Genomic DNA, 20,713 nt, shown 5'->3' on the forward strand with positions numbered 1-20,713 from the left:
ATAAAGAACCAAAAACTATAAAACACAAAAAACCAGCATCATCATCAAGTTCTCTAAACCTATCATTTACTAATATTCGTGGTCTTCGAAGTAACTTTTCTTCTGTTGAGTCTGTTATCTCTTGCAAAGTTCACCAGACCTACTTGCTCTTTGTGAGACTAATTTGAGTTCAGCTGTCTCATCTTGTGATCTTAGTGTTGATGGTTATCTTCCTTTAATTCGTAAAGACTCCAATAGTCACATGCTTGGCCTGGGCATTTACATTCGGAAGAATTCACCCATTTGTTGTAAAACTAGGTTTGAATCCACAGACTATTCTTTCATGTGCTTTCGTTTAGCACCACTTCATTCTATTGCCTTTCTCATTTTTCTATATCGCTCTCCTTCATCTCAAGACTGCACTCTTTTTGATGTTATTTCTGATCATATTGGCTAAGCCCTCTCTCTTTATCCATCAGCTAATATAGTTGTTGTTGGTGACTTTAATGCTCATCACTCTGAATGGCTTGTCTCTAGTGTCAGCGATTCTGCAGGCATTAAAGCCCACAACTTTTGCTTTGTCAACTTTCCAACTCGCTTTCTTGACAACCCGAATCATTTACCTTCTCTACTCGACTTATGTCTTGCTTCTGATCCTAGTCAGCGCTCAATTTCTCCACATTCACCATTAGGTGCTTCTGATCACAGTTTGATCTCTCTAAAACTAATTTCTCATTCTTCTTCATCACCTGAGTCCCCCTATTATGGAACCTCTAACAACTACAGTAAAGACTGGGATTCTTTCCGTAATTTTCTTTGTGATGGCCCTTGGGTAGAAATCTTTTATCTTCCTGTCGACAAATGTGCTTCTTACATAACTTCGTGGATTCAAGCTGGCATGGAATCTTTTGTTCCCTCTCGACGATTCCAGGTCAAGCCTCACTCTCCTCCATGGTTTTACTCAAACTGTGCTGTTGCGATTGCCAATCCAAACCGTTACTTCCATATTTATCAGCAAAACAATTCTCCAGAAAACAGACGTCTGTTTATTACTGCTAGAAACAATTGTAAAAAGATTTTGTCTAACGCCAAAACCCACAACTCTCAGGTCATGAAATCTCGTGTCTCATCTCAAAAATTAGGCTCTCGTGAATTCTGGAGAATCTTAAATAATATCAATAATAAGGACAAATCATTAATTCCACCTCTCTTGTATGGTTCAGACTTTGTCACCTCACCTAAAGACAAAGCTGAATTGTTTGCTAAAAACTTTTCATCAATATCATCTCTTGATTCCACTAGTTGCGTTCTACCTGATATTGCCAACAAGCAGGTTGATCCATTGCTTGACATTCATATCACTCCAGCTTCTGTATCTAAAGTGATTTCCTGCCTAGACTCTTCTACAGCTTGTGGCCCTGACAACATACCTGTTATTGTCTTGCAGAAGTGTTCTCTGGAGCTGTCATCTATACTCTTAAAAATATTTAACAAGTGCTTATCAGAGTCTTGTTTTCCAGTCTGCTGGAAAGCGGCATCCATTATCCCTATCTTCAAAAATTCTGGAGAGCGATCTGATTTGTCTTACTACTGTCCCATTAGTCTTCTTCCTATCATAAGCAAGGTTTTTGAGTCTTTAATTAACAAAAACTTAATCTCTCATCTTGAATCTAATAACTTACTTTCTGACCATCAATATGGATTTTGATCTTCTTGTTCTACAGCTGATTTTCTAACAGTAATAACTGATAGGTTTTATCGTGCATTAGATAAAGGTGAAGAGGTTAAGGCCATCACTCTTGACATTTCAAAAGCTTTTGATAAAGTTTGGCATGCTGGTCTTCTCAAAAAGCTTTCTTCTTATGGTGTATCCGCTAACATCTTTAAGAATATTGAATCCTTCCTTTCCAATCGTAGTATAAAAGTTGTCCTCGATAGACAGCACTCTTCTTCTTTAACTGTAACTCAAGGTTCCTCAAGGTTCAACTGTAACTAAGGTTCTGTAACTAAGGTAACTGTAAGGTTCCTCAAGGTTCAACTGTAACTCAAGGTTCCTCAAGGTTCCTCAAGGTTCCTTCACGGTTCCTCAAGGTTCTATCCTTGGCCCTATACTTTTTTAAATTTACATTAACAATCTTCCAGGTATTCTCACATCTAAGGTGGCATTGTTTGCTGATAATACTACCATTTATTCTTGTCGTGATAAGAAACCAACACCCTCTGATTGCTTGGAGGGGGCATTTGAGCTTGAAAAGGATCTCACTTCTGCTACAGCATGGGGCCCACAGTGGCTGGTGAACTTCAATACAGATAAAACTCAATTTTTTCAGCCAATCGTTATCGCAATAATTTAGATCTTCCTATATTTATAAACGGTGATGTACTCAATGAGTCATCTACTCTTCATCTTCTAGGATTAACTCTTACTTCCAATTTTTCTTGGAAACCATGTATCAAATCAGTTGCAAAATTAGCATCTGTTAAGGTTGCATCTCTTAATCAAACTCGTCACTTTCTTACTTCGGATTCTATCCTCTATCTCTATAAATCTCAAATCCAGCCTTGTATGGAATACTGTTGCCATATCTGGGGCGGTTCTTTTAATGATACCCTTTCTCTTTTAGACAGGATGCAAAAGCGCATTGTAAACATAGTTGGACCTGCTCTTGCAGCCAACCTCCAACCATTATCACACCGTCGTAATGTTGCTTCTCTTTCTCTTTTCTACAAATACAAATGGGCACTGCTCTAAAGAAGTAGCGTCTCTTGTGCCATCTACTAAAACTCATTCTCGTGTTACTCGTCATTCAATTAAGTCTCATCCTTTTTCTGTGACTGTTCCTAAGTGCTCCAAAAACGCTTATTCATTTAGTTTTTTTCCTCGAACATCAGCTCTTTGGAATTCGCTTCCTTCATCTTGCTTTTACTTCCAACTTTAATCAGTGGCTGCTTGCAGCCTTTTTGGAAGCAAAGATGTTTAAAAAAAAAAAAAAAAAACCTGAGCCTTGCATATCTCTTCTTCTTATAAGCAAAGTTGATTTTGATGGTTCATCTGGACAGTCTGTTTATAAACAGAGAACCGAAGATGAAGAGGACAGATTGCCAGTTACAGAATCTCTGTTTCTTTCGTGTACAGTACCTGTGCAACTTAAAATACAGGAGACTAATGTTATTCTATGGACTAACACTAAAACATCCTCAACCCAATATTGTTGTCCTGTTTGAATACAATACGTTAAAGAAAATCAGCAAGTTGTTAAAGTAGAATATGATTTTTTTATGTCAACTGAACTCAGAGCAACAACCATAGACTTATTTCAAGTCAAGCACAAGTTAGAATGTACTATGATCGATGGGAAAGTTTCCACTCTTCTTTCTCCATTAAGTGATTCTTATCAAGTTAGCAATATATGTAGATTAAATCATAAAAAAATGAATGACTTTGTAATGGCTTACAATAGACAACCAAATCAGATGTCTTTGGACCTTGGAATTCACACTCTCCATCTCAGGATTCGTTGTTTTGAATGTCTGTTACATAATGGACAGAGAAGAAGACCAGGATACATTGATTGCAGACTTTTTATGCACTCCTGAAAAGAAAAAAATAGTTGCAAATTGAAAAAAAGAAATTCAGGAAAAAATAAAAGATACACTCGGACTTATTGTTGATGTACCAAAAAGTGGTGGCTTTGGTATATCCAATGATGGAAACACAGCAAGAAGGACATTTAGAAGCCATGAAACGTTTGCAGAAATACTTGGAATTGATAAGGAACTTGTTAAAAGATTTTTCATTATTCTTTGTGTATTGTCCTGTAAGCACCCAATTGATCCAGATAAACTAGAAATATATTAAATTGATCCAGATAAACTAGAAATATTGCATAGATACATTTAAGACATGTAGCACATTTTAAATGGTATACTATGCACAAGATGATTGTCCATTCACACCAGGTTGTAAGAGACAAGCCAGTTCCTATTGGCCTCTTATCTGAAGAAGCTCAGGAAAGTAGAAACAAAGATGTTAAAAATTTTTGAGAACATTTTACAAGAAAATTTTCTAGAAAAATTACAAATGAAGATGTAATGCGAAGATTACTCTGCTCATCAGATCCCTTTATTACTTCTATGAGGCGAAGTTCTGAATCAAAGAAGGAACTTGCTCTTTCAGCAGAATGCTTAGACCTTCTTTTGTAATTTTCTTAATACAATTATATTCTTTATTGTATTCTTAATTGTAGTATTGATAATTCAGGTCCTAAATAGATTTACTTTATTTAAAGGAGTCTGTAAAAAGCTGCATGTTTACATTAGCACGTTTATTTTTTAAGTAGGGATTTGACACCTGTTTTATTTTTGTTTTTTAAAGAATCAAACCTTTTATTATTATGTATTTTTAAATAGCTCAGCTTAGTAAAAAAAAAAATTCGTAAATATTAGAGACAATTATTTTTTATTTATAATCTCAGTGTAAAACCAAAATTGTGCGCTCTTTTTAAGTAGTCATATGTTTTTGTTGTGCTCCCATATGCATAAAATATTCATGTCTAGGTAATTATAAAATATGTGTTCTTGATGATTTTGTTTATTAATCGACCAGAAAGTCAAACTATTAAAATCAGTATTATGGAAATAAGTTTTATCATATAGATCTAAAAATAAATGTAAATGCAAAAAGTCACATGCTATGTCATGTGTTCTTGGTGTGTTATTTTAGAGTTTGTTTATTCTACACAATAATATTCGTAATTGTACCATAAATCATGGAAATTAATAAATTAATTTAAATATTGTCATGTATCTACTTTTTGTCCTTGGTGTTGTCCTTTTGTCAAATGGTTTGTCTACTTTTTGTCCTTGGTGTGCTACTCTACATATTTATGAATCAAGATGTTTAATAAATGTGTGAAATCTATCAAGATGTAATAAATGTGTAATTTGTCCTCCAGAGAATATTTAGCTAAAAGGTATTCCAAAAATGATTATGTTAAAATAAGTACATTAAATGTAAGCTATTACGCTATGTGTTCATGGTGTTCTGCACATGTATGATATTTATTCATTCAATAAATATGTTTCATACATGCTGGTGACTATTTATAGTTAATAAAAAGTTGAAAATTAAATATGAAATACGCATCACATGTTTATTATTGGTTATTTCCTTTGTCCTTGGTTTCGTGTTATTGGTGTGTCCTTTAGAGGTATGACAACTAACATTACAATGTTAGTTATTGTTGGCCAGAGTATAATGAACATTCACCGAAAAGTTTAGCTCTTTAGCTTCAAAATCGGCGAAGACATGATTTTTGCCTCAAAAGTGACATTTCTGGATCACTGTGCAGTGGGGAACTTTAAATAAAATTTTTGAGTAAAACTCTTTTTAGTGTTTAGAGATTTAGGGTTTAGGGGTTATTTGGACACTGTCCAAAATTAACATATTTTTAATAAAATTTTTTTTAGATTTATTTATTTAAATGTTAAATATTTGCTTAACCTTATCTCAAACCATATCTCAAACTTTATCTCAAACATTATCTTAAACCTTATCTCAAACCTTATCTCAAACATTTTCTCAAACCTTATCTCAAACCTTATCTCAAACCTTATCTCAAACATTATTTCAAACATTATCTCAATTTGATGCAACTTGTTATACTTATTCTATTATTTATAATGTTTTAACTTTATTTGTATCTATTGTTGTTATATTTGTCCTATAATGTTTAGATTCATAAAAACATATTAAATATAACAAAAAAAGATTTTACAAGAAAACAATGCTACAATGATGGAAGAAGCCATCAAAAATGTAAAAAGCAAACAGCTACTGATTAATACTCTTTAATACTGATTAAGTTCCTCTTTTTATGTTGTATAAATTTATACAACATAAAAAGAGGAACTTTAAACAATTATGTAAGAGGGTTACACAACAAGAAATTTGGCCATCCAACAGTCTTCCTCAAAGGCTATGTCAAAATATCAAAAGTGTTTGTGCTAAAGTATCTAGAGTTTCAATTATTATTTTGATAATTTACAACATTCATTAAAAAATGAAAATGGTAATGTTTTAGATGCGTCAAGAACTTTCAACTTTGATAAAACAATGTGACACGATTCTGGTTTTCAACTTTGATAAAACAATGTGACAATGATAAAACAATGTGACTTTGATAAAACAATGTGACAATAACTGGCTTCAACTTTGATAAAACAATGTGACAATGATTCTGGTATTGTTAAATGTTCGTTCAGGCATAGAACAAAATACCCAAAATTAAAGACAGTACAAAGACACATATATATTTTTTTGCAGTTCAGTAGCGGGGAACATTTTGCCTCCTTATGTACTATCTTATAAACCTAAAAATTTATGGGATCATTGGGTAGCACTGAGTAGCACGAATGAAAGTATATAAACTAACAAACTTTAAAATAACAGCATTTATTTTCTATAAACGCTTTCATCTTCAAATAAAAAAAATCTTTCTTTGTTAAGTAAATATTTATAGACAGAATAAAACTAAAATATATCAAAATATTGCTAATGGTTTGAGATCACTTTTATGTTTTTTGCTTTTAACTTTTACGGAAAAACTAGGCCAACTAAGATTGTCTGATTTATCTTTATGCTAGACTCTTGAAATTTGGAACACTTACCCACGAACATTTCATCTTTTTGAATCTTATGTCATCCATGTGTTTCATTTACAAAAAGCCTAATTTTTCTCATTGGGTATCATATAAGTTGTTAAATTTTAATAGATAAATGTAACTTTCCTTTAGTTAAGCGATTAATTAATGCAGATAAGATCACAACGTTGTTTCCATTTTAATGAAAGTATTTAAATTAAGAAAAGATTTAGTTTTATGAACTATTTATATTATATTAAGTTATTAACTTATTTTTTTGATTTTAATTTGCCTAGTATTGATTAGTTTAATAAAATGTGCCTAATGTTAACAGGCCTAAAAAAACTTAGTTTACAAAATATTAAAGCTTCAAAAACGAATCATTTTTTAAAATGCAACCACAAAACAAAACAAAAAAAAAACACAAAACAAAAACACACACAAAAAAAAAGCAGATGCAGATGATTTTTTATACTAAATAGGAATCAGGAGCTAAGTAGTCAAGTTGACCAATAACTCATTTGGAGCAAATAGATAAATTAAAGATGCAGGTGTTACAGTTGGAAATTGAAATTAAAGATTTAAGTTCCAAAAAAAAAGGATCTCAAAACACAATGTAACTTATTAAATTCTCATATAGAAAAAGTAAACAGTAAAAAAAAAATTAAAAACAGCACAAAGTAAATTTCCATTTGCTTGTGCCAAAAATGCAAGATTGCTAAAAGCAGATGAAAGAAAAAATATATAGCAAAATTTTGTGGTTTAAAACAAGATAGATCTTCAGAGTCAATTAAGAATGCCCACGGCTGAATTCAGCAGGCTAAGATGTATTTTGTGTAATCTTGGTGCAAAGATTCTGCCATTAGAGTCCAAGATGAGACAAGAACAAGAAATGCGGACAATGCATGTTAGTAAAGAACATATTACTGTCTAGTTCATGTTACTTTATTCATCTGCCAATAAAGCACCCAAGAACTTGACAACTTATATTGAAGAAGTTTTTAACTTAATTCTTCAAATTTGGGACCATCTCAACTCTGATGTTGGTTTTGGTGAGGAGGTATGGCTCCTTTTTGTAGGGGATAAGGGTGACAAATATATGAAATTTTATTTTGAAGTTATTAATTTTAAATCATTTGGATCTGTGTATGATGTTCATGTATTTTGTATGTATCAAAGTTCAGATTGCCATGAGAATATTGCCTTTATTTTTCACACTATGCCAATGAGATAAAAGGAATTCAGTTGTCAGAATTTAAATTAAAAAGCAATAAAATTAAGTTGCTCTTATAAGGAGATTTTCATTTCACCGACCATGTTCTGGAACATTAGGGTTCAGCTGCCAGCTTTCCTAGTTCTACAGACCTAGTTGAGTTAAAATCTCTAAGAAGTCATGCATCTATGCCTCACACACCTGCTAATTGTAATATCCTAAGGAGAACAATACAATCTCTGTAAAGGGCTTACAATATTAACTTGTGTGAAAATAGTGGAAACCTAAGAATTCTAGGTAAGTTTTATTCAATTATTGCTCCTGTGATTTTTCCAATAAAAACTTTAGAAAATTTAGTGCCTCCTGTTTTGAATATTATGTGAGGAATAGTGTTAAAACTGTATAAATTATTGAAAATAATAATTGTATAAAAAATAACTATTAAACTGTATAAACTATTAATTATAAAAATATAATTATTAAACTGTATAAATTATTAACATTTAACAATACCAGAATCATCTGTCACATTGTTTTATCAAAGTTGAAAGTTCTTGACGCATCTAAAACATTACCATTTTCATTTTTTAATAAATGTTGTAAATTATCAAAATAATAATTGAAACTCTAGATACTTTAGCACAAACACTTTTGATATTTTGACTGTATATAAAAGTATAAACTGTATATAATAAAAGATTGTCAGGCTGATTTATTGTTGACTAATAGTGAAGATGTGAGCATAAGTGAAAAGTGGGGTGCTAAAAGCATTGAACATTCTAATACAGCAGAAGCCTTGCACTTATTAGGTAAGCAATTTGTAGACATAACAAATCTTTAGGCGCAATGGATAGCCAGTAAAAAAAATTTTCTGAATTAGAACACTTTTCCCATAACTCCTCCAATTAAAAAAAAAAAATGCAAAAAACAAGAAACCTGTTTAGGGTGTTTTGTGTTTTAACCTGTAGGTGCATTAGGTGTTTATTTACAAAATACAACTGTAATAGTAATTGTGTGCAGTGTGGCATATGTCTAGGGTGGTTTCATTAATACTGTGAAACTATTGGTGATTCGGAACAGAGTGTAATGTGTGAGATAGAGAGCTATAAGTGTTTAGGATACCAGCATAAAATATAGAAATTTTTAAAATATAGAATTTTTTTATAGATATTTCTGAAAAATTGCATTTATAAGAACACAATGCATTAGAGGTCGACTATAATCAATTGGAGATAAAGTGTGAGGATCATTAGAGGTCGACTATAATCAATTGGAGATAAAGTGTGAGAATCATTAGAGGTCGACTATAATCAATTGGAGATAAAGTGTGAGGATCATTAGAGGTCGACTATAATCAATTGGAGATAAAGTGTGAGGATCATTAGAGGTCGACTATAATCAATTGGAGATAAAGTGTGAGGATCATTAAAAAAAATACAAAACTAACATAGGGGCTTACGAGAGGGCTCTATTTCAAGCCCTTTGATGATATCAAGGTTGAGCCACAAGCTTACCATGGTGATCTATTTTAGGTAATAATTGCATAACAGTCTTAAGAAACCACTACAAACTTTGTAGTGTAATTGATGATGCAGCGATTAGGTTTTTATGCATGTTTAGTATTTTTAATAACTTGTAAGCAATTCTTTTAAAGAGAAAATTTTAATCTGATGCTGAAGTAAGTGAGCTTTTTAGTAATTTTATTTGTTAATGAGTTTCATGCTTGCTTTTTACATGAAAGTATCACTCGAAAGATGCATATTAAATGTACTACTTTTGTTAAACAACATAAAACTATTGGTCTGTTGAGTGAAGAGGAGAGAGAGTGTTTGCATAACTGCATAAATAAAGAATTAAGACAGTTGCATTCAGTTGGGAAATAGGAGCTGAAGCTGTGTCTTGTTTTGAAACGCTTTGAATTGCACAGTAAAGCTGATAGGAAACTTCAAGCTGCTAAGGTAAGAAAGTGTCTTGTGTGTTCTGAGCAAGGTGAAAATTTGTTTTATAGAAAATGCCTATGTTTTGTTTGTGGTCATCAAGTTTGATTTAAATATAAATAGATTTTAAAACAGAATTTTCAAATACTAAAATAAAAAAATTTATAAGTGATTTTATAAGTTTCAAACTGATTTGTATGTTTGTGATTTTTTCAAAAGTTTTATAATACCTATTTGTTAATGTGTATTTTTTAATTTAGATGCTAATTTGATCATTGGCTTCAAATTAAGTCAACTCTAATATACTTCTACAATAACCTAAGTATTGCAGCTTGTTGCTGTTAAATCAGAGTAAACAAAAGTATTGCAGCAAAGAATGAATAAGAAAAAAGTTTCTTTTACAAACATTTTTCAAATTAAAGAACTTATAATTATTCACTAACATTAATCGACTAAAATTTTTTTGTTTAATTAGTTAACTAGTTATTAAACATTTTTTAGTTACGTATTTATTTAAAACATCTAGAATATATTTTTTTTAGTTACGTATTTATTTAAATCATCTAAAATATATTTTTTTGGCATTTTTGTCTGACTATTATTTCCTGAATCTGTTCACACTAGGTTAGGTTTAAGAGTTTTTTTGACTTTTAAATTAATCTTAAAATGATTTTATTAAAAAACTTGTATCAAAAATATATGTTTTCAGATTATTTTTGATAAAAAGTAGAATATATTAAAATTCTAATATTTTAAAAGTTACCTAAGTTTTAATGGCACCCACTTAGTTAAACTTAAAAAAAAAAAAACAAGAAGCCATATGTCCACTATGAAACACCCATGGTACCATGAAAAAACCATGGTAGAAGGTGGGTTAAGAGGTGTAAGATACAACAAGTGACATTTTCAGATTGGTTTGAGAGTTTTTTTGCTACATACTAAGTATCTTCTCCCTGGTAAATTTGTAATTATAGGTGATATCTTCCCCTGCTAAATTTGTAATTATAGGTGATAATCTAATTAGTTATTTTACCAAAAGAGTTATAAGCTTATCACTGGAAAATAATATTGCTTTTGTATACCTTCCTAAAAATTCAACCAATATATATGTCAGCCACTAGATGTTGCATTTTACAGACCATTGAAAATGAAACAAAGGTCAATACAAACAAACAAAGATAAATAAATAAAAAGTTCTCAAATGAGCACTACAATAACCAAAAAATTGTTGAAATAAAATATGTTTAGAAGTATGAGGACAAGATAAAAAAAAATTTTTCTCAAATTTTAGTTTAAAAAATGTGGCATTGGCTGTTGGACAAAAATGCAATTTTTTAAATATTTACCAAATGCATCACACTTCCTGGAGAATTTTATTCTTAAACAAGTGCAAAAGAAAAATCTAAATCTAAAAATTCTGTTATTAATGTGCTTGAGACTATGAAGTTTGGCAAAAATGTAGACCTAATATGACCAGGTTGTAAACCTTAGCATTTCAAACTCAATGTTGAATCAGGAAAAAGTGTGTTATTTGAAGATAAGTATAATTATACTACTACCAATAAACCTGATACTTTGAAACACAAGAGACTTAGCAAAGCCAAATGTCAACCAAAACTGAAACAAACAAGTCATGGCAACAAAACAAAACATAAAGAAAATTTATCAAAAAACAACACAAAAAAAAATTGTAAATTACAAAAGTTATGATCATGCTAATTTTCCGACCCTTCCCTCATAAATATCAAATGCGTGTTAGACATTTGAATACAACGGAATATTTTCTAAACTTTTTAATATACAAGAATGCAACTTTTCTAGTCTTTTTTTCTAAAAAAGATTTTTCAAAAGGAATTTTAAAAAGTCTGAAAAAAATTTTTTTTTCTAAAATAACCTTCTATTTATTTTCCAATCACCTAGTTCCAATTCCATAAAACCTTCTTTATGAACCACATACATCTGTGGAAAAAAACTAAGAAGAGTATGCAAATGACCACATAAATACGCAACACCAGTTCTAAAAAACATACAAATCATTATAATTTTTTAAGATAATAAAAAAAGATATAGATTAACTTTTGTCTCATTATTGCTGCTTACAACAGTAGCTTTCGCAAATCATGTGGAGAAGTTGTTACTGATAGTGGATAATGACCAAACCATATTGTTGCATTTAAAGTTGTCATTAAAGAAATTTTATAGATGTTCGCCAATAGATCCTAAAAAAGAATCCAAAAAAACTATATTTTGATTTTTATTAATAATATCATTACCATCATAATGATGATGATAATTATCACAGCAATCATTGCCACCATTGTTAAAAACTTTTTTTTAACAATAATTAAAAACTAAACAAAATAAAAACCTTATTTAAAACAGCAAAAAAATTAAATGGTCGTCCAGGACCAGGATTAGGGGCAATATCAATTCCATTAAAAGCATACAATCCAAATGATGTTTTATGTATATACTGGTAGACACTTTTGTTGTACATATTTCTGTTTGCAGCATATTTATTAAAAAGATTACGAGCATCATACTGAGATGCCACGTTAAATGTATCTAAAATAATTCAAATTTTCAATTGAAAAACCTATTAAATTAGTGATCATTTGATTTTTTACTTACTAATTACTTTCAAGAAAGTTCATATCTTTCCTAAGAGTGGTCTGGTGAACACTTTTACAAAACTGTGACAGAAATGTTAACTTAACCACAAACTATTGAAATTCTAAATGAGAAATAAATATAGTCAAAGAGAGTTGTTTTTTATTACAAAAAGTGTAGTCATTCGAATCAAGAAAAAAGTTTTCAATGCCTGATTGAATCTAATCAATTATTCATAAAACCCAAGAGTTAGAAAAATAGATTCAACCCAGAGATGTAAACGAAAAGATGTTCTGCCATTCTTAAGCTGATGTAAACAGTAAGAATATATTCAACTTAAGAAAAATTAAACTTTTGATGCCTATTGATACTGGTAATTTTTGTGTGCTGCTATAAACTTTTGTGTGCTGCTATAAATGCTGATTAGAACCATTTAATGTACTTTTATATTCAGAGGCGTGGTGGCCCCAGAAGTTATGCGAGATTCCCGCATGGGCTTTTCACTTTTTCATCTAAATAAGGGCCTTTTGGCAAATTTTAATTTTTTCTACATTTTAAAGATATTTCACAATAACTTACAATATTTATGTTTGCACAAATTAAATTTTATTTATCCCTTGATTTTAAGTCTTCAACTTTGAGCGCAATTATATTAGTATTTTGCATAATTGTGCTCTGAAAACAAATTAGATATTTTAAGACGTATTATGAAATTTTTTTCATTAGAAAAATTATGAACCCATAAACGGTTTTTAACGATCGTAATGTTGACAAAATAAATTTAAAAAAGTCCGCAGACCCATATTATTATAATTAGCTTAATTTAAATTTAACCCCAAAATATTTTTTTAAATGAATTAAAACGCAATACAATTATTATATAGTAATTGTATTGCATTTTAAATCATTTAAGAAAAATGTTTTGGTGTTAAATTTTAAATTAAGTTTTATATAAATAAGTATTGAACTCATGTTTTGCATTTTTGTAATGTTTCAAAACAGATATAAACTTGTTTAATAATAAATAAAGTTTTTTATTTTTATACAGTTTATATTATTGTATGTAAATAAACAAATCACTCCTTAATATCCTGTCCTCAGACAGATTAAAAAAGGATGATGGCTGTGCAAAAAGTACAACTAAAGAAGATATGTTTTATGCAAACTTTGAATTATGAACTATATAAATACACAAATAAAACTTTTTAAAAATAGCGTAAAACTATATTAACCATAGTAACTCTTCCTGATGGTCCAGCAATGCTGAAACTTGAAGTTGAAGAAAAAAGTTAGATAAGTGTTTTTTACTAATTTATTATTGCTCCGTTTTTAAAGAACATTGAGCACTCTATTTGTAAAATACACTAACATAAATTTACATATATGTATATATATATATATATATATATATATATATATATATATATATATATATATATATATATATATATATATATATATATATATATATATATATATATATATATATACAGAACATAAATATATATATATAGAACATAATATATATATATATATATAAAGAGCATTGAGCACTCTATTTGTAAAATACACTAACATAAATTTACATATATATATATATATATATATATATTAGGGATATGACTTTTTAATTTTTTTTCAAATAAAATGTTTCCTGTATCATAAATCGATGAACTTTTACCTAAAATCATGAAAAAAGGCCCAAATAGCTTTCTGCAACAAAAAAAGGTCACCCCCAAAATAAAAATTTGATTTACCATTTTTATACATTCATTTTTGACCGATGTTTTAATCTTAAGCTTAATTCTCAGCTTAATTCTATTTATTTCATTATTTTGTTATGAATTTATAAATATAACGCCACACGTTACCATGGCAACGAAACGGCCGTGTGCCGGCAAATACTTGGAATTGTTATGTGATGACATCATTGTGTTACCACGGTGGTATAGACGACTGTAACAGACTGTAGAAGATTATAGAACTTAGTAGAACATTCTGGAAGCTCTAAATAATTATATAAGCGAGCTGCTGTCAGAGCTCAGTGTTGATAATGTGAATAGTTCTATGAAGTACTCTGCGTGTAACTGAGCTAATAAGGAACTACTGTAGCGAACTAAAGACGCTGTAAGTGTACGAAGTATAAGTAGTTGTAGCATTATCGTTAGGATACAGACTGGATTATCGAACTGTTATCAACATTGACTGGATTATCGAACTATAATTGGATTACTATACAGTTAAAGTATTTTATTAATTAAACGACTTTATTAAACGGATATTTACGCTCAGCTATCCGTAAAGTCGTAACAATATTATATGATGTCTCACAAGAAAAGTCATACCACAGTAACAAAGAACAAGAAGACTTGGACTAAAAATTTGGTGAGATTTCAAGAGTCACACAGAAGAAGAGGAAGCGTGGCTGTAGAAGAACATTCACTCGATGAAAAATCCAGAATACCACTTCAATTGCAGATCGTAGGAAGATACCAGTTTCTCGGAGCATATGTTAAAGGAAGAAAAGAACGAATAGACCAAATTTCTAAGGAAATTACAAAATTGTGGGACAATAAACTGAATTTTCCACGTGTGTCTGATCAAGTGATAAGAGCAAAGCTTATGAAGGTGCTGAAGGTCTATGATGAATGTGTCAAGCGTGGAAAATATGATGTTCTCAATGCATTATTTGACATCACGAAAGTGAATGGCCAGTGGTTATCCTCGGAAGATAAACGTCTATACCACCTACAAAAAGAAAGTAAAGGACAGGTGGGGTACTCAACAGGACAAGTGGCAAGTAAAGAAACCATTCACCCTTCCAAGAGAAGGAAAGTCCAGTCTGGAACAGCAATACCTTCCACATCACAAGTCCTGTCTACCACAGACAGTGGTACTGAATCTGAAAACTGCAAAAGTAAGAGTGAAGATGATGAAGACGACGACGGTGATAAAGACGATGATGAGGACACTCAGAAAAAAACTAGAAAGCACTACAAAAGTAAATTTGCTATAAGTATGGTTACATCAAGTGGAGTTTCCACAAAGAAAGCTGCTAAAATATGCAATGTATTATCACAACAAGGTATTGATATTCCAACTCCAAGTCAATCAGCAATTTACAAGTCCATATTCAAAGAGGCAGGTAAATTAAAAAAAGAAATGATACAACAACTTAAAATGGAACAGTGGTCCTTACACTTTGACGGCAAACGAATAGATGATAAGGAATATCAGGTAGTTGTACTTCAGAATGAAAGAACTGACGTGAAACTTGATGCACTGCATTTAAAAGATGGCAAAGCTGAAACTGTTGCTGAAAAAATTGCCAAACTTATTGATGAATACAATTTGTGGAATTCAATTAAGATGATCATTACTGATACAACAAACGTCAATACTGGGAAGAGAAATGGAGTTGTTGTGAAGTTGCAACGTATGTTTAAATTAAAGGGTGTCACAATACCACAATTTATCGGTTGTCAGCATCACGTACTAGACAGGATTCTCCGTCTGGTGATGGACGAAGAACTTGGGGGTGATACCAAATCTCCAAACATTGAATACCCATTTGTGTCTGAACTGTTGAATAAGTATGATGAACTGAAGGATAAGTTTGTGAATGGAACTGTAGAAATTCTTGATAAATCAGGGTGGAGAGACGATATGAAGTTTTTGTACCATTTAACAAGAGTGTTCAGGTTCTATGAAGAACAAAGAAACTTCCCTCTGATTCACTTTCAGAACATTCCTAATATGAGCAATGCCAGATGGAACTCAAGAGCCATTCTCGCCATTCTGGCGTTCATTCTTATGCCTGAAGCGAGAAAGAATTTGAAGAAGGTTTGCAGGTTCATTTCATATGAGTGGGCAGAACATTGGTTTAGTAGTCAAAAGTACAATGACAATGACTTCAAGAATTTATCTGATGTATTGAAGCCTTACAAAAAGGCATTGCAGTCATTCAAAAATCACTGGAAGAAAGAGCCATCCGTCATCGACATACCACGAAGTAATCAGATAGCTGAACGTGCAATCAAGGTGATGCAAGACCTGTATGCTTCCTGCAGAAAGAAAGACAAACTGCAACTTCGATTCATTCTAAGTAATAAGCGCTAGACTCTTTATGAGACGTGAGCATCATGTGACCCATGTACTAAACACAGTAGGCCTATAGACACAGACAGTTATGTATATTGTTGTACTAGACGCTTTGATACTGTTAATTTTGTAATACTTGTATAATTATATATCACATAATGTTTTTTGTTATATCACAGTACATGTTGCATAAATAAATAAAATAACAACAGGAGTATGACTCTTACAACATCTTCAGCCTTTAATATTCATTTACTGTACAAAAGTGTACTTATTGAAAATTCGATTTTTTGGTTTTGGGGTGACCTTTTTTCAAAATATGTCAAAATGAAACATCTATTCGTTCTTTTTACATAAAAGTTCATTGAATTACGATACAGGCCTAGTAGGTTTCAAAAAAGTCATATCCCTAATATATATATATATATATATATATATATATATATATATATATATATATATATATATATATATATATATATATATATATATATATATATATATGTAATAACTGACCTTATTCTAATAAATCATCAATACTAACTAGCAAGTTGAGGTTATCTCAACTTACAATTATAATTGTTAATATTGTTTGTAATAATTATAAATGTATTACAAACAATATTAACAATTACAAGTGTTAACTTGTAATTGTTAATATTGTTTGTAATACATTTATAATTATTAATATTGTAACTCGTAATTATTAATTATTGTATTTGTGATTTGTAATTATTAAAATTGTTTTTAATACTTCAAAATAAAAAATGGTAACAATACGATGCAGCGACCACATTTTTGTGGTATATATATATATATATATATATATATATATATATATATATATATATATATATATATATCTATATATAAATATAAATATTTTTTTTCGTAAGGGCCTTTTAATCACGCATATATGGTAAAATACCGCATAAATAGGCCTTTTAATAAATATCCCACATGGGCTTTTTGGAGCCACCACGCCCCTGTTTATATTAGTTATATAAATTTGTTCATCAAGATAAAGAAGAGATTTTTATATTAAAATTTAAAATCTGAGAAAACAATTTGTCAATCAAAATAAATAAAATTTAGTGGTTTAATAAAAGATAAACATTAATAAACACTTAACTTTAAAAAATGCATTTAGCTTTGTATTTCAGATAATGCTTGTACATAATGAAATCAAACAAAAATACTACAACCACTATATTATTAATTATCATTCTTTATCTTTTAATTTAGAAAAAATCTTGAATCATTTTGTGACAGTAATAATAGTCAGTAAAATAACTATTTATAAAATCTTTTTAAAGGTATTAACCGCTTTAATACAAAAAAGTTTTACAAAAATAAGAATAATTACATAATCAAACTTAAAAAAGTAAAAAGCAACTTATCTAATTCATTTATCTAATTCATTTAATTCAATTCATTTTTAAAAGTAAAAAAAACATTCAGCTAATTCACTAACTTGACAAAAATTTGAATGGAAATCACTATAACTATTGAAGTGAACTTATATATATACTGTGGTATTATTTAAAAACAAATTTTTATTTTAATAAAACTAAAATTCAAAAAATAATGTAATTGTAACCAATAAATTAATGGTAAAGCTATTTGTTGCATGTTATGTGAGTTAGTATTGTTCTACATTATATAGGTAAACATATTTCTAAAGTGTAAAAATTATATGTTTACCATGGTTTCCACGTATATCCAACCATTTTAATGTATATTGTTTGCATGTATTTAGAACTGATGAATAGATAATCCATTCGTCTTCATATTGCATTGAACCATATTGCCTGGAATCTTTTGCATCTGTTAAATCTCCTAGTTTCAAATAAACCATTTTTAATTTTTTTTACGCACATTTATTGATATTTGTTTTAATAGGTTCTGAATGTTTTTAGATCAAATTAACAAAATCCAACAATCAAAGTTAAATAAAAAACTACCTGTTACAATAACTACATCTGGATAAATAAGAGAGAGATAATCCAAACAAAATGATTTCAAATCTTCTACTTGGTCATATGAACGAAATTTGCTAATATGAATATCAGAAATCTATCTAAATCAAAGAATAAATTGTAACAATAATATAACACATACAAATATAATAATATATTTTATTATATGATATAAACACAGGCCCGTAGCAACAGGGGTGGGGGGACAACAGGGGAATTTGCCCCCAATTATTTTCACAAATAAATAACTTTGAAAAAATTGACTGAAAAATGACTAGAAAAAAGGTCCTTAAATCTATTTTGAGGCCCCTAATCCAGCACTGCCCCCTCCCCCTCCAATAAAATTTTTGTTCCTACAGGCCTGAAACATTCACAAATATTTTTGAAAATTCTTTTTTTAATTTACATAGAAATACACTACCTGAACAAACCAAAACATATTTGCATTTACATCTGTAATTTGCAAGGACGAACTTAACTTATTTTCAAAACCATCTGATAAATCTTCTGCATTATTGTTGAAGCATATTTGCATTACAGTACCAATCCCCCATGAAACACAAAAAATAAATACAACTGATAATAAAGGAAAAAAAGCACAAAGAATATTTTTCATAGAATATTTTCTCATTTTAATTTTTTTTTTTAATTTTAAACACTTCACTGAAAAGTAAACCATTTTATTTTATTGCACAAAGATAGAGTATACATATACTAATTTCAGTTTAAATATTTTTGAAAAATGACAAACTTATATGGAAAAACCTATATATACAGGTCATTTCGTATAAAATTGGTTTGTTTGTATCATTATATCAATTTCTTTTTATAATTAACATAATAAAAAAATTGAGGTAAATATTCATTTCAACTAAATTGCTTTTAGCTAAACAATTTCTAATTGTTAAAAAAAAAATCAAGATTGTATAAAAAAACTGCATTTGTTATAATAGTAATGGTCATGAGAATAAAAATGCCTTTTTTATTATTCTTAATAAAATTATATTAAAATTATTTTTTTCTTAAGCTGAATGACAATATTACTTTTTTAAATTGTTTGTTTGTATGGGATTATCTTCACGATAAACTTCCAATATCCTTCAAGAACTTTTTCCTTTAAATGCGTAACAAATATTCTCACTTCCTAAGATCCTCTTCAAGCAACAGTATCTTTGTAGAACATATTAGTACAATAAAATTTGGCAGTGAATCAATTAAATATGCACCAATGCTTGGAACAATCTCCCTCATTCTTTTAAAACTCAATTTCTCAATATATTTTTTTCAACAAATTAAAAAAACACTATTTGGATAGCTACTAGAATACATCAATAAAAGCAATATATCACTGTTAATATTCTTATTAAAAATACTCTCTCTTGTATATATATATATATATATATATATATATATATATATATATATATATATATATATATATATATATATATATATATATATATACATATACATATGTATATATATATATACATATATATATATATATATATATATATGTATATATATATATATATATATATATATATATATACATATGTATATATATATATATACATATATATATATATATATATATATATATATATATATATATATATACATATATATATATATATATATATATATATATATATATATATATATATATATATATATACATATATATATATATATGTATAATATATATAAAAAATATATATATGTATAATATATATATATATTTTTTTTTTTATTGTACACTTTTTTTTTTTAAGAATCTTTACATTTATCTACAGCTTTTTTGCTGTCCTTGTACAATGATTGAATGTGTATGTGTGTATGCATGTGTGTATGTATGCGTATATGTATATATGTGTGTATATGTGTATGTATGTTATGTGTGCTAATATGTGTGTATAGGTATGTGTGTATGTGTATGTATATGTATGTATGTGTGTATGTATATGCATAAAACTCACTTCACTGAGAAACCACAGATGAAAGTGGCCTTAGAGAGTGCATGGAATTGTTTAAGTCATAAACGCTTAAATGTGCACAGTGACCCAGATTAACCTTAAAAATTGGAAAAAAGTCCGAAAAATAAAGTGAAAGTTTTATCGTTTTTAGACTTAAAATGTTAAAGTAAACTACTTTTTGGTTTAAAATTAACTTTAAATAATTTCACAGATATAATTATTGTGTAATTTTAAAGGGATATATGTGTTAAAAGTTAAATTTATCACCATAGAATT

General features: G+C 29.1%; 1 protein-coding gene across 3 annotated transcripts in view; it reads right to left on the reverse strand.

Moving 5' to 3' along the window:
- Positions 1-19,157, reverse strand: part of LOC100198771 (transmembrane protein 62) — a 33,314-nt gene extending 14,157 nt beyond the window's left edge. For 2 of the 3 annotated variants that reach the window (XR_010640766.1, XR_010640767.1), the window contains exons 1-6: positions 18,883-19,157; positions 18,447-18,558; positions 18,187-18,321; positions 12,140-12,336; positions 11,872-11,990; positions 11,666-11,788 (exon numbers count right to left, since the gene is read on the reverse strand). Coding sequence is in view for 1 of the 3 variants with exons in the window: in XM_065805243.1 (XP_065661315.1) it covers positions 11,666-11,788; positions 11,872-11,990; positions 12,140-12,336; positions 18,187-18,321; positions 18,447-18,558; positions 18,883-19,140 (944 nt within the window). In the remaining 2 variants the exon portion in view is untranslated. The remainder of the gene's footprint in view (positions 1-11,665; positions 11,789-11,871; positions 11,991-12,139; positions 12,337-18,186; positions 18,322-18,446; positions 18,559-18,882) is intronic. The other variant, XM_065805243.1, reaches the window with a different exon arrangement.
- Positions 19,158-20,713: the final 1,556 nt, after the last annotated feature.

Source organism: Hydra vulgaris, chromosome 09 (assembly GCF_038396675.1).
Source record: "Hydra vulgaris chromosome 09, alternate assembly HydraT2T_AEP".
Lineage (NCBI taxonomy): Eukaryota > Metazoa > Cnidaria > Hydrozoa > Anthoathecata > Hydridae > Hydra > Hydra vulgaris.